Here is a 15,890-nt window from a genome sequence, read left to right on the forward strand (position 1 = left end):
AATAATGATATATTGTTTGTATAGTATGTAAATAATAATAATAATAATTGTACTACATTACAGTGGAGATTTTAAACAAAAACAAAAATATTCTCATATTTTATTCTATTGTGCAGGTCTTATTTCACCCCAAAATCCATTAAGAATTTATATTAATATTAATATTATATTTTATTTGTATTTAAGATTTTTTTCTTAATTTTCAGATTTAAAGCCTAATTTTGTTGTATTTATTTTTTGCATTGTGACATGATTTTCTCAGTAATTCTTCTTAATAATACTTAATATGAAAAATATTATTCTCAATATTGTATTGCAAAAACAGTAATGATATATTAGTTTTTCAATTTAAAGGAAGCCGTTGTATTTTTACTGCAATGCAGCATAATATAATTGAAAAAGTCTGTGAAAAATCTAAAAAAATCTAAAAAGCAATAAACTATAGTAAAATCTTCAGATGCACACTGGACATGTCAGGACATTATGTTTGAAAACACAATGCAATGCGTAATTCAAAAATCAATACAGAAAATAACTATATTAACACAACATTTTTACAGACTTCTTGGTGTGCATTTATAAGAACATGCATGGAAAAGTGCTTAATTGGCATGAAAATAATGTTATAGTACAATAAAATGTTATATATGCTTTATTTTCTTTATTAGATATAGGCTTTATTTTCTCAATGCAGAATATAATTTCATTTGAGTAGGAGGTGAAATGTGACATTTGTTGCTCTGAGTCTATATGCATACTCATTTAAACCATGTGACGATGCTTTAATCAATCACTAATGAAGAATAGGTGTGTGGGTGTTTTCATTTTCAGATCTATAAATACATTGAGGTTTAGTTGGTTTCACAGCATGATAAACACAGACATGTCTTAGGGGAATTCAGTACATCTTCCCCTTTCTAAAGGTAAAGTGCAAAGGTTGTGATAACATTTAAAATGATGATGCGCACTTGATCTTAAGGCCCCACGAAGGAAAGCAAAACGTCACAAAGATTCCTCTAGATTTACTGATGAATGGCTAGATGTGCTGCTACATGTGCATATAATAAAAACTATAATAGTATCTCAGTTATACTAAAATAACACTTCGACAGACATTTATCACTCAGTTTAAATATGGCAATTTATATTAAATAAATTAATATCTTAATATTTACTTTATATTAACTTAATAGGACTGGAATTGAGAACTAAAACATCCTAACAAATGTTTAGCAACACACTAAAAACCAGTAGAATCAGGGCTTTTTTGCATGTAACTTTTTGCTTAGAAAGCTCTTAAATGATGTGCAAAATTGCGAGAATCCTGTATTGTCGGCTGGTGCTTTTTAGCAAGTGTTTATGCCGTTAACCTGCAGCAGTTTCCCTTTGACCCGTGAACCCTGACTGAAGAGTCCAGGAGCCGGTTAGCGAATTAGAGCCGTGACCTCTGATGCATGTGAGGTATGGCAGCTAGAGTTAGACTGACCTTTAACATTCTTTAGTTTGTCTGTTCCAAAACTTAGTGTTAGTGTGACATTAGCATGTTGATAATGCTAAAATAAGCATAAAAATACTCAAATATTAAATAAAATAGTCTATTTTTAATTAGATTTAACCATTTTAGTGATAGTTTCCCATATAAATGAAGAAGTACATTTAAAATTGAGCATTTTAAATTCTAAAAGCTAATGCATTTTAAAATTGAGAGTCAGTTGAAGTCAAATTGAGAGTTCTAAATTCGAAATTTAAATTCTAAATGCTTTTGCGTTCTAAAAATCAAAAGCATTCTAAAATGCTTTAGAATTCCAAAATCTTGATGGTTGCTATGATGCCTTAGAATGGCATTTAGGTAGGCAGCTCACTAGAACGGAGCGTGTGCGCGCTGATTTCCTGATATCATCATGCCAAATAGTGTTTTACAGCATGCAAAGCAAGTGAAATATTGAAGTTGTCACTGGCCTTTTAAGGCTTTAACCAAAACATGTCACGGCAGAGAAAATAACCGTGATGCTATCCAGAGAGAAGCATTTGTTTGGGAGTTTGACAAAAAGCCCCATTGGGTCAGCGGGCAGCCCGAGCGGAGAGACCCACAGTCCAAGCAGGGGAATGTGATATATTGTGGCAGGAAGATTAAACCAGACCAGCGTGGCCTCAAGCTCAACCGACCAGCAAGAAAAATAACGGTCTGAGAAGAACATACGATGCATGGGGGAGGATGAGAAACACGCTGAAATCTTACAGTCCCTGAATACACGGCCTGCCAGTCTTCATTATTAGTACTGACCATTTAGAGTAATAAGACACAAAAACTAAAAAAGAACAAGTATTGGAAGTATAAAACTAATTTGTGGAGTCATTTAAAAGAGTTGTTCACCCAGTAATGAATATTCAGTTATTTATTTGCCTTTATGTTGATTTGATCCCATATGAGATTTCATTTAGAAGGAAATTTACCATTTTATTCAGCACGTGACAGTAAAGACATTAAAGTTACAAAAGATTTGTATTTCAAATAAATGATGTTCTTTTTAAAATCAAAGGATCCCGAAAAATAAAATATCAGTTTCCACAAAAATATTGGGCAGCATAACTATTTTCAACATTGATTATAATCAGAAATGTTTCTTGAGCTGCAAATCAGTATATTAGAATGACTTCTGAAGGATCATGTGACTCTGAAGACTGGAGTAATGATGCTGAAAATTCAGCTTTGATCACAGAAATAAATTACATTTTAACAGATATTCACATAGAGAACAGTTATCTTAAATAGTAAAAATATTTCACAATATTTCTGTTTTTACTGTATTTATAATCAAATAAATGCAGCCTTGGTGAGCAGAACAGACTTCTTTCAAAAACATTAAAAAAGCTTACTGACCCCAAACTTTTAATTTTATAAAATTATTTTATAGAAGTTATACTTTATTCATCATACATACACACACACACACACACATATATATATATATATATATATAATATTTATAATAAACTTTTAGTGCTATATAGCTCAATTTTTTTAGAGTGTGTATATATATATAATTTTTTTTTTTGATTTTGGAACAACATGTGGGCAAGTAATTAATGACCAGATTTTTATTTTTAAGTGATATGACAAACATACATGACTGTTAGCTTATATCTGCCATGTGTTGGGGAACAGTTTAACACAAAGCCTAATTGAACATGATGAAGTGTACTTATTCTGAGTAAGTCACAGAAGCAACGACAACTCTTGTCTTATCGTCAGTCCCATGACCTACATCACAGCAAAAAGCACAGTAAAGTCATATCACAGTGATTTACCATCCTTTCACTTTTCTCTTTCTCCTCTGTTCCTCACAGTTCGTCTCTGTGACAGCCGCGACGTCCCTCCGCCGGGACATGTCCTACATGCTGGACCCGCTCCCGTAATCTGCTTCCACTGAGCTCTGGAGAATAAGAGACACCATTGTCCTCCTCCACCCATGGTGAAACACTCATTTTGGTTTGGAGAGATGGGCTGTTATTTGTTGTCCCGGTTTTTCACAGTCTGTTGTGTAGAAGTGAAATAAACAGTTGTGCCTGGGCTCAATAAATGTCTCAAAATGAAGTCTGATCTGTTTGTCAAATGAATACATGAATACCTTTAACTGCATTCTTACTGACACATCTAATTGGAAACGTATTGCATCTAATGCAATGCTACGTGCTTCTGGAGAGACTTCAGTAAAAGCCTTTTTTTAAAGCTATAGTACACTAATGAAAACTTCTGTCATCATTTACATGTATGTCATTCCAAAATAATGTTTCTTTCTTCCATGGAAATACAAATAAAGGTGAATGAGGACGGGTGACATTAAACTCCAATAGGGACAAAATGCACCACAAAAGTGCAACTTGTGCACTTGAACTTGGACATTCATCCAAAGAATCCTGAAAAAAATGTATCACAGTTTCCACAAAAATATTGGGCAGCACAACTGTTTTCAACATTGATAATAATCAGAAATGTTTCTTGAGCAGCTGTATTAGAATGATTTCTGAAGGATCATGTGACACTGAAGACTGGAGAAATGATGCTGAAAATACAGTTTTGATCACAAAAATAAATTACATTTTAAAATATGTTCAAATAGAAAACAGTTATTTTAAATTGTAATAATATTTCATAATATTGCTGTTTTACTACATTTTTGTTCAAATAAATACAGCCTTGGTGAGCAGAAGAAACATGCTGGGGTTTGTTTGTTTTTTTCTTCATTTTTTAAGATCAGCAGCTCCAGTCCCCATTCACTTTCATTGTATGACACAGAGCATCATAAACTTTAGATTAAAGATCTCGTATTTGGTAGAAAAAATGTCAAACAGGTTTGGAATATCATGAGGGTGAGGGAATGACAGAATGTTCATTTCTGAGTGATTCCTTTCCTTAGTATGGAAGCACAGGAATACTGTAATCTCAAAAACTGCTCACTGAACTCACAATTAAATTACATATTTCAAATCAGCAACAAAATCTGAAATTTACTGCTCCATAAATGTTGTTCCTTATGCTGACATAGCCTTAAAAAGGCTTATTTCTAACAGCAGATGCAGTGACACAATGACTTTACCAATCAGTGATTGTCAGCTGAACAGTCAGTTTGTTGTAAAACTACAGTAAAAACATGCTGTACTTGAGTCCCTCACTGCAGGACTGCGTCTTAATCCCGCTCCAGCAAACATTATAATATTGTAATATATTTCCACGCATAAGGAAGGCACTATCAATATGCAGGGTGTTTAAATAGTTTTTGAATCTGCACTTGCTGTTTACTTTCACTTTCGATTTTGCAATCTCGCGCACTCTGTGTAAAGGGAGCGCATTTTACGAGGTAAGAAATTTGTCAGTGAGCTCAGGATTTGTTGAGCAGCAAATCCTCCAGCATGATCTGTCAGTCATCTCTCCTTACTCTCCACCCGTGATCACTCAAATCTGACTCCTGCAGCTTGTGTTGAATGCAGGGTTGCCAAGTCCATGTCTTTTCAACTGAACTGGGCTACTTCAAAACGTTGCCACCGGTTGGTTTTGCCCTGTAGGTTAGTGGTTTGAAATATTGCATAAATAAAATTTGACTGAGATGCTTGCATTGAAATACTTTGCATTCTATCACAAATAGGCCCAGTGCTGTTGCACAACTGGTGTCCCAAGTTCGAATCCATGCATGTGAACCTTTCCTAATCCCATACCCTCTTGCAATTCCTGTGTTATACTCTCCTATCTAAATAAAGTCAAAAACAAATCTTTTAAAAATAATATAAATATTAGTTAAAAAAAATAATAGGGTTCTACCTTGACTGAAGTGAATTAACTAAGAGCGTTTATCAGGCAATTCTGACTTTTTTCTCATAATTGCAAGTTTATACGTCGTAATTCTCGTAACTGTGGGAAAAAAGTCAATTGTGAGATATAAACTAAGAAACACTAAGGGAAAATTCAGAAAGCCATGTACTCGTCATTGTTTAAATTCCACAGTGACGCAGAGACGTTCAATACAAACCCTGCTAGAGTTTTCCTCAAGCAACCTCTCACTGTCAAAAGGGGGAAAGCGGGGGTAACGGTAAAATTCCTGCTCCTCCTCTGTACAGTAGTTACCATAGCGCAGCCTGACTCAGTTCACACAGAGCTGGGCGTTCATCAGCTTTCAAAATCACTGCAATGAATAGCAACGATTGCAGTTCCTTGCGTCGCCGAGTACCTTTAAGGGATGACGCGCGGACGGTGACCTTTGCGCGACGGTATAAGAAGACCGCGGATACTAAACGCGGCGCGCGTAAAAGCGCGCAATGACAACAAAACGCGCACACTGCGGTCCCGCCGCGCTTCATCTGAATCTGGAAATTAGTTTTATGAGGTTGTTGGGTGAAGCGAATCGCCCTCCTTTGTTCGCGCGGATGAGGGTCTGACGTGTTCCCAGGGGATTTTCAGTCGCGGTTCAAACGCTGGAAACACACACACACACACACACACACTTTATGCTGCTATGACTTCCTGCATGCGTCTGTACTGTAATCTGATTGCTCTTCTCATGCTGCTGCTGTTCATCTCGGTGCTGCTCGTGTTTGTGAGGTCCGATTCGGGTGAGTTTGGCTGTCGATTGTTACCCTTTCGCTGTGCATTTCATTGTTTGTATCTTGTCATGCTGTAGCCGGACGCATCTTGAGATAACGAACTCATGGGAATGAATGGAAATGTCAGTCAGTGTTTGCACACGGGGCAAGTTGTCACACGGTTTACAGCAAGGTTCTGAGTCGAAACTCTGTTATGTCGTTTTCCACATATTCCAGCATCATACTGGATAGCTTGTTTGGTGACAAGTGAACACTTCAAACCGCAATAGTAGGCTATACATTAGAGAAGGAGTTAGAAGGTATGGTTTAACGTTTTTTCCCTAAATGTCTAGTTTATTTATCAGTTTCCTTTCATGGCTTTGATATTGGTGTCACTTTTCCCATTTAGGCTGTTTCCCAGTATTAATAGCGTATAATAGATTTTAAATACATATATGTGACCCTGGACCACAAAACCAATCATAAGGGTCAATTTTTTTAATTGAGTCTTATATATCATCTGAAAGCTGAATAAATAAGCTTTCCATTGATGTATGGATATTTCCAAAATCACCTTTAAAAGTTGTCCAAATTAAGTTCTTGCATATTACTAAACAAAAATTAAGTTTTGTTATATTTACAGTAGGAAATTTACAAAAAAAAACATGATCTTAATATCCTAATGATTTTTTTGCATAAAAGAAGAATCAATAATTTTGACCCATACAATGTATTTTTGGCTATTGCTACAAATATACCCCAGCGACTTAAGACTGCTTTTGTGCTCCAGGGTCACATATTAATGCCATTTTTCTGTGTTAGATAGTATTTAGTAGAATTCAAAACACAGGATTTGTATTGTCAGTGTCAGTAACCCGCAGGTTCCTATTGTGACAACTTGCCCCATACTGTATACTGGTTGATTAGCTGGGTTCCCAACCAAGACCAAACGGACCAGCTAAAGAAGTTGTCAAACCCCCTCTAGAGCCAGATTCCTAAACCAACTGGTAATTTTTTCAGAAATGTTAAGTTTATTTATCAGTTTCTCTTAATCAAAACAATGGCATTTTATAGGTTATAATACATTTTAAACGCATATATGTTGTGGATGATAACTGCCAGGTTCCCATTGTGACAACATGCCCCATACTGTATTGTGGCACAACAGGATCTCCCTGCTTAAAAAAAAAAAAAAACATCTAAAACCAGCCTAAGCTGTTGTTTGACCGATTTTAGTTGGTTTGTCAGCTGGTTTCCAAGCCTGACCAGCTACAGAAGTGGTAAAAACCCTCAAAAACCATCTGGAACCAGACCAAGCTGGAAAACTAGCTTGGTTGGTTGTGCACATTAATATCTTCTATTTTATCTAGATGTTTATTTTCGCTTCTCGCAATTAATATTCTGATTGACGCTGACATTCAATGCTGTGATTTGTTCATCTTTCTGAGACCGTTTCTTTCCAAACAGTGTGCTGTTCTGTCCTGATAAAGTCTGTGTTAGACACAAAGGCCTGCTGAGGATCTGAACTCTCGCTCATTCATGTGTAAATGTCTCTGTCTCTGTGTTCAGTGGATAACCGATGCTTGTCGTCCCTCATCTCCACATGTGAAGACTGTTTGAGACGCGGCCCTGAATGCGCGTGGTGCTCTCAGGAGGTAATGTGTGTGTGTGTGTATGTGTGTGTGTGTGTGTGTGTGTGTGAGCTGCTATTGCTGTATCTCGGCACACTGCTCAGGGTTTGAGTGTGTGAAGTGCTCATGTTTGGTCTGTTAGTGATAAAGTACCGGAGCCCTAATCCCCAGAATGCACCGGTGATCGTGGGAACCCATAAAACAGAAATTCGGAAACAACTTTGTGCCCTATTTACCCCTAATACTTCTACTCTGAAAGCACACATTAGTCAGTAAAGTGTGCATGTAAGTACCTTTTGAAAGTTTTGTACCTTTTTTCTGAGAGTGTAGTGAGGAAAAATTGCACATGAAGTCTCTGTAATATCTCAGTTGTTTATACCAATGAGGTTCAGCTATTACTGACTAATTTCTCAAACATCTGAGACAAGTTGATTCTTGAATATATTAAGAACACATTCTGAGCAGTTACAACTTGGTTTAACCCATTGTTGTTATTGTAAGATAAAACAATAAAGAATTTAAATAAAGCTGAAAAAATAAAATACAAATATACTATATGCTATAGTGTATAGATGATACAACTAAAATGTATCTAAAACAAATCAAAGCAAAATAGAAATATTAAAAACATTACCAAAACCAAAATAAAAATATATTAAAGCTAATTAGGAGTGTATTAATCAAAAGTCCTTCCAAAAAGGTGTAAATCAAATATGTAGACGTCCATTATAGCCCGGTCGTGGTTTGGTCAGGCCTTACTCAGTCAGTTAGAGTTTTAACTTTCTCCATCACTAACGTGTTTATTTTCTTGGGACAAACAATTGATTTAAATGCTTTCTTTGTACAGAGAGTCATGCATATTCCTGGGATTGTGGTTAAGTTCATTAAGTGGTTGCGGTGCTCGGCACCAGTCAGACTAATCCCTGACCAACATCTCAGCTATAATCTCTGAGCTAAAGAGCTTTCAATAATGCCACCCTACACAACAGTCACCTTGTTTCATGAAGAAACAGGCATTAGCGGTGACCCTTGACCTGTCTGACGGTTTGTTTACGCTGACAGAGGTTTCTGGACGGTGCTCATGTAAGTCAGCGATGTGGATCTGTGTCTGACCTTCGAGTCCGGGGCTGTGAAGAGGCTTTTATCCAAAACCCAAATGTGAAAGTGGAAGTAAATGCCACTATCGGCAGCTCACAGGTGTCACCGAGAGAGATTAACATCCACCTACGACCAGGTAACGTCTGACCACTAAAATACTGGACTGATACAGAAACACCCTAGCAACCATCAGGTGCACCCTAGCAACACCTTAGCAATCTAAAACACCTTAGAAACAACAACCCAGCACTTTAGAAACCACATAACAAAGTGCTAACATAAATGCAGAACACCTTAGCAACCTCATAGAAATTCCATGGCAACCACCTAGAACACCCTATCAACACTGTAGCAACCCAATTCATCTTAGAAACTACATAACAACATGCCAACATAAATGCAGAACACCTCAGCAAAACCTTGGTAACCACCAATAACACCCTAGCAACGCCTTAGCAACCCAAAACACCTTAGAACCAACAACCCAACACTTTAGAAACCACATAAGTCAGTGCTACCATAAATGCAGAACACCTTAGCAACCTCATAGAAATGCCATGGCAACCACCTAGAACACCCTAGCAATGCTTTAGCAACCCAAAACACCTTAGAAACCACATAACAATGTGTCAACATAAATGCCGAACACCATAACAACGCCATGGCAACCAGCAATAACTTTCTCCTAAAATGTAAAATAGTAAATGTAGTGTTGTGATGATGTCACTTCCTGTGTCAGGCGGCGAGGCGTCGTTCGTGGTGGAGGTGCAGCAGTTGGAGCGCTATCCTGTGGATCTGTACTATCTAGTGGATGTCTCGGCCTCCATGCAGGATAATCTGGACCGGCTGAAGACGGCGGGTCTGGCTCTGTCTCATCTGATGAAGGAACACTCCAGTGACTTCAGAGTGGGCTTCGGCTCGTTCGTGGATAAACCGCTGTCTCCTTACATTGACGTCCATCCCTCCAAACTCCTGAACCCCTGCAGGTGAACACACCCGACCCAAAACTGCAGCACAACATGCCAAAGCCAAAGAACAAATTTGCGATTTGTGCGAAATATGCAGTCAAAGATTTTTCTTAAATTATCTAAACAGTTACAATATTCTTACAGTTCTATTCTCTTCACTTTTGACTCATATGCATCTACTTTTTATTTTGGAAAGGGATTTTAGGAGAAACATGTGAGCTGATACTTGAGTTATTTTGTAAATATTATTACTGTGTATCGCTGTGCACTTCATGCTTCTGAACTGAGATTGGCGCAGAATCACACAGCTCAGTTTTTTTGGAGGAGAACAAGATTATTTTGTCTACACCCAAGATTATTTTGTCTTGTAGCCACAGCCATATCACCCTGCAGCCCAAGACTGGTTGCCCACTGAAGCTAAGCAGGGTTGAGCCTGGTTAGTACCTGGATGGGAGACCTCCGGTGAAAACTAGGTTGCTGTTGGAAGAGGTGTTAGTGAGGCCAGCAGGGTGTGCTCACCCTGTGGTCTGTGCGGGTCCTAACGGCCCGGTATAGTGACGGGGACACTATACTGTCAAAAAGCACCGTCTTTCGGATGAGACGTTAAACCGCGGTCCTGACTCTCTGTGGTCATTAAAAATCCCATGGCACTTCTCGTAAAAGAGTAGGGGTGTAACCCCGGCGTCCTGGCCAAATTCCCTCTACTGGCCCTTGTCTATCATGGCCTCCTAATAATCCCCATCCATGGCTCTATGACTCTCTCTCCTCTCCACCTGTATCTGGTGTGTGGTGAGCGCACTGGCGCCGTTGTGCTGTGGCATCATCCAAGTGGATGCTGCACACTGGTGGTGGTACCCCCCCACATGATTGTAAAGCGCTTTGGGTGTACAGCAATACACAATACAGCGCTATATAAATGCATCATTCATTCATTCATTCATACATTGTCCAGATTGAATCTCTTGTGAAACCTTTTGTTGCCTATTTATGAAGGGCATAATTTTTTATATCGTTGTTCCCTGGAAGCTCTTGACCCTAAAATGATTCACTAAAGTGACGCTGCAAATGGAAAGATCCAAAATGTTTAAACAATATACTTATTTTCTTCATAAACTGGACAAAATATGCATGCTTATGACAAGATTGAGTATTTACTTTGTCGCAAATGTTTCTGTCTTTTATTGTTACAGTTTCTGTTTTAATTTTAATATAAGTTTACATGTTTACTAATTTTGTTATTTTTGTTTTAATATTTTTTTATGCTTTCTTAGTTTGTTTTTAAAAACTATTTAATTCATGTCAGTTTTAGTCATTTTAGTATTTACTACAATAATAATGATGGTTATGATGATGATGATGATGATAATAAGTACAAAATTACTAAAACAACAATTACATAATTGTTAATTATTCCATAATTATATTTACATAATAATAACATTTAATTATAATTACATAATAATTATGTAATTATTATTAATTAATAATAATAAATACTAAAAATAAGTAAATTAGAAATATTTTCACTATAAATATTAAGTATTTATTTAAATTATTTACTTATATTTATTATTTATATTTTAGTAATTTGTTTTAGTACTTTTCAATTTTGTGTTTTTGTAATTTTTTTATTAGTTTTTATTTTTAGTGTTTCTATACAGCTTTTATTTATATTATTTCAGTTTTAGTAAATTTAGTTGTTGTTATTGTTATTAATAATCTTTAGCATTTTGTTGTTTTAGTTTTTTGGTGTGCTTTTGTCATTATTTTTTTTATTTTTATATTTTATTTATTTTAATTTCAGTTTTACTTCTACAAATTTTAGTTATTATTATTATTATTAAAAAATGTAATTAGTTGTTTTAGGTTTTTTGTGATTTTAATTTTTAATTTTTTTATGTTTCTCTCTCTTTTAATATTTCTCTTTTTTGACATTTTTCTTTTTCTCTCTATTTTTACTGCAGTTTTTTATATCTCTGGTAATTTCAGTTCTTCAACTTACTTCATTTTACTCAAGTTAGTTCCCAAAGCAAGATTTCTCATTTTTATATACACTTTTAAATTTGCATTTTTCATCTAATATTTATGTTTTCTTTAATCTTTCAATGATCAAGGTTTTAGTTCACAGTAAAGAACACAGATGAGACACTGAAGCGGTCTGAAGTTTGATTTGTTGTGAGCTTTCTGTGTGTGTCTCAGTGATTATGAGGTGAACTGCAGGCCGGCTCACGGCTTCATCCACGTCCTCCCCATCACACACAACATGACGGAGTTCACGCGGGTCATCCAGGAGCAGAGGATCTCCGGGAACATGGACACACCGGAGGGAGGCTTCGACGCCATGCTGCAGGCCACCGTCTGCCAGGTAAACACACCTGAGCCACACTGATCATTTCTGTGTGTTAGCTAGGCAGGTTTGGGGGGTTGCCAGGGGGTTGTTTTGCAGTTGCATGTTGCAGTTTGGTTTGTTAAGGTGTACTGGGTGGTTTTTAGCATGGTTTTTAGTAAGCTGATTGCATGTTTTCTGTGGTTGCTATGCAGTTCTGGGTGGTTGCTAGGTTGTTACTTGCATGCTCAAATCAAAAGAGGTCGCTATTTTATATATATATATATATATATATATATATATATATATATATATATATATATATATATATATATATTATAGTTTGTTTATTTATTTACTTGTTTATGTATTTTAGTTATTAGTGTTTCCACTTTTTTGTTAGTGGTGGATCATTCCTTACTCGATTGTTTTTTATTTATAATTTACTTTTAGTATTATGACTTTATTTACTTTTTACTATTTTATTTTTATTATTTTTTTTTTAGCCAGTAATGTTTTATTAATTTATTATGTTTGTTCATTTTGTTTTTATTATGTATTTATTTATTATTATTTGTTTTTAATTTATAGTTTTATTTATTTATTACTGTTGTTTTGTAATGATAATTTCATTTTTTGTTAATGGTGATTGCTGAAAAGTTAAAAATGGTAGTATTCGTTTTAGTAACATTACAGTTTTATTTATTTTATATTAGTATTTATTTTTCATTTATTGTTTATATTTCGTATTATGACTATTTACTTTTTGGTATTTATTTATTCATTTTGTTTTATTTTTTTATTTTAGCATTATGACTGTTTATTTTTTATATCTTTATTCATTTTATTATTATTTTTTATATTTTTAGTATCTCTGGTAATTTTATGATGCATTTATTTATGTATTTTATATATTTATTTATGTTTTTATTTTTAGTGTATTGTTATATTATATTATTTTTTATTTTTATAATATATTTGTTTTTGTTGTTGTTTTTATTTTTGTTAGTGGTTATTGGTAGGTTGTCATTTATTTTTTTGTTTATATATTTATTGTTAGTGGTGATTACTACTTGTGCTTTTATTTATTTATTTATTTATTCTTGTTAATGATGGTTGTTTGGTGTTTTTTTTACTGGCTTAAATCACCCTCAAATCTTTTATGGATGATACAGTAATATTCTAGTTTGTTTATTTATTTATTTAATTTTTTGTTTACTTTTTATTCTATTTGTTATATTTTACTATTAAATTATGTATGTATGTATTTATTCATTTTTGCATGTTTTTTCATCAACCAAGCAACATTATAAATCAGCAAAGTCTGATTTGAAGAATGATCAATATCCGAGGCCCAAACAGCACAGGGTGATTTACATGGCACTCAATGTTATCTGATCCCAAGCCTGCTTTGACAGCACTAATGATTCAAGCAGCCGCTCTTGTCCCTCTGCGTTTGTGCAAATATGGTCTCTGGAAGGATTCATCTAAACCCGGTCCGTTAGCATGAGTCCTCCTGTGTCATCAGCACATATTTCTCCTGCTGTCGCTGCAGAGACGGTCTGGGAACCGGAGTGATTCCTGAAGAGTCACAGTGCGGTCATCAAGCACAAAGAGCTGCATCAGCCGCATCTCCATCCCGTCACTGCTCAGAGTAGCCCAGCAGCATTAACAAAGCCTCTTTATGGGATCCGGCCGCTGGGATTTTTCCCGTGAATGATAAGCGAGTACTTTCTGAGCTGTGGGCCTGAAAGGGTTTGTGACCTTGACTGAGTTTCAATCTTTGTTATGTGCCTCCACGAGCTGGAAAGCGAAACGAAGCGTTTGCTTTGGCCTCCAAACGCTCGGCTCTCAGGTGAAATAGAGTTTGTTTCCCGTCATCCTGTCGTCATGCATGAGTTACGCAGACGCCTCGCTGTTCGCTAACTACCGGTTGTAGCTTTAAAAGGTAGTTCCTGTTGGCATCTGGTCTGGGTTTTTTAGTCAAACATTACTCATTACTCCTGGCAGCTAAAAACACTTGACTTGTGCGGTTTGTGTTCAATTAGTAACACAGGCTCAGGTCAGAAGAGTCCACCCACAAATCTCTGATCAGTTAAATTATGATATTATTATTATTATTATTATTTATTTTATTTTTTTGTAACAATTTATTTTTATTGTTAGTATTTGTTTATTCATGTATTTATGTGTTATTATCAGGCAAGCGAAGTTATACATCAGTTAGCACTTTTTTCCTTAATAAATTATTTAAGTAATGATTAATTCAAACGTTACTCATCCTGGCAAAAAAAAACTAGTGCACTTTGTCTTGTACTAGTAGCACAGACTATTGTAGTTTTATTTTTTATTTACTATTTTATTTATTTATTTACTTTTATTTTTAGTATTTCATTTCTTTTTATTTATTTTCTTTTTATTTATTATTTCTACTATCAAAAAAACTTTCATTTATTTTTTTTTATTTGTTTATTTTTTATTTATGTTTTTGTTTTATCTTTTATGTTTAGTTATTTCATGTATTTATTTTTTGTATTTTTTATGTATTTGTTTATTTAATTTATGTATTTTCTTCATATTTTATTTTTGTGATTTTTGTTTGGTTTTGTTTGTGGTTTTTTATTATTGGTTATTTTATTTAGTTGTATTTTTAATATTTGTATTGCACTTTATTTTTGCTATTTATTTTATTATTGACTGTTTATTTATATTTAATTTTTTAAAGAAATAAATTTGTTTGTTTATTGTTTTATTTATTGCTCTATTTATTGTTTTGTTTTTGTATTTATTTATTTATTTATTTTTATTCATTTATTTATTTTATTTATTGTGGGTTTTATTCTGTCAAACATAGAGCCTATTATATTATGGTTTATTTATTTTCATTTTGAGTTGTTTTTTGTTTGTTTGTTTTGTTTCATTCCCAGTGTTTTGTATTTATTTCAATATTTTTTTATTTTTTTATGTTCCTTTTTATTTAATTTTTTGTACGTGTTTTTTGTATTTATTTATTTATATTTTTGCATGCTTTACAATCTGTCAAGGGAAACTGTAAATCAGCAAAGTAACAGCACTCTTTTTCTCAAGACATGATTTAAGGACTGATCAATCCAAGCATTACTCATCCTGGCATCTGAAAGCTGGAGCAGTGCAGTTTGTCTTGTGTTAATAACACAGGACAGATGTATGCTATGTAGAACTCCTCTAACTGCTGAGTAAACTTTATGCTAAATGCACACTCATGCAGATTTGTAAAGCTTGATTCATCTCCGCAGAAAGACATCGGATGGCGACCCGAAGCGAAGCGTCTGCTGCTGGTTATGACAGACCAGCCGTCTCATCTGGCTCTGGACAGTAAACTGTCTGGTATCGTGATTCCTCACGACGGCCGCTGCCATCTAGAGGATAACATCTACTCCCAAACCACTACTATGGTACGATTAACCAAACCAAAGCACTAAACACACAAAACACCAGATGTAACGCAGTGCAGTAGTTCAGTTTTGTGTCCCGAACCAATTCCGTGTCTCTTTTCCTCAAAAACGTCTTGCCATTTTTATGGTCTCTTTTCATGAAAGGGGCACATGCTGTATAAAACATACGCATGGGCTTGAAGAATTAGTTCTTCCGTTACAAAAAAAGGTAATATGATTGTACTTTGTACATGGTATATATCTCTCTCTCTCTCTCTCTCTATATATATATATATATATATATATAAATACACACACACATACATACACCATGGTGCTGAACAGCAATGTTTCATTATTTATTGTTTATATATTAATA

The 15,890-nt window shown here is 34.8% G+C and overlaps 1 protein-coding gene across 1 annotated transcript in view; it reads left to right on the forward strand.

Annotated features, from left to right (window-relative positions):
* Nucleotides 1-6,008: 6,008 nt before the first annotated feature.
* itgb8 (integrin, beta 8) overlaps nt 6,009-15,890 on the forward strand; it is a gene marked incomplete at both ends in the record, with an annotated part of 32,952 nt that continues 23,070 nt past the window's right edge. The window contains 6 exons of the mRNA XM_079441096.1: nt 6,009-6,105; nt 7,645-7,730; nt 8,769-8,940; nt 9,544-9,790; nt 11,972-12,137; nt 15,374-15,532. Coding sequence (XP_079297222.1) covers nt 6,009-6,105; nt 7,645-7,730; nt 8,769-8,940; nt 9,544-9,790; nt 11,972-12,137; nt 15,374-15,532 — 927 coding nt within the window. The remainder of the gene's footprint in view (nt 6,106-7,644; nt 7,731-8,768; nt 8,941-9,543; nt 9,791-11,971; nt 12,138-15,373; nt 15,533-15,890) is intronic.

The sequence above is a fragment of the Barbus barbus genome (assembly GCF_936440315.1).
Source record: "Barbus barbus genome assembly, chromosome: 19".
In the NCBI taxonomy this organism is placed as follows: domain Eukaryota; kingdom Metazoa; phylum Chordata; class Actinopteri; order Cypriniformes; family Cyprinidae; genus Barbus; species Barbus barbus.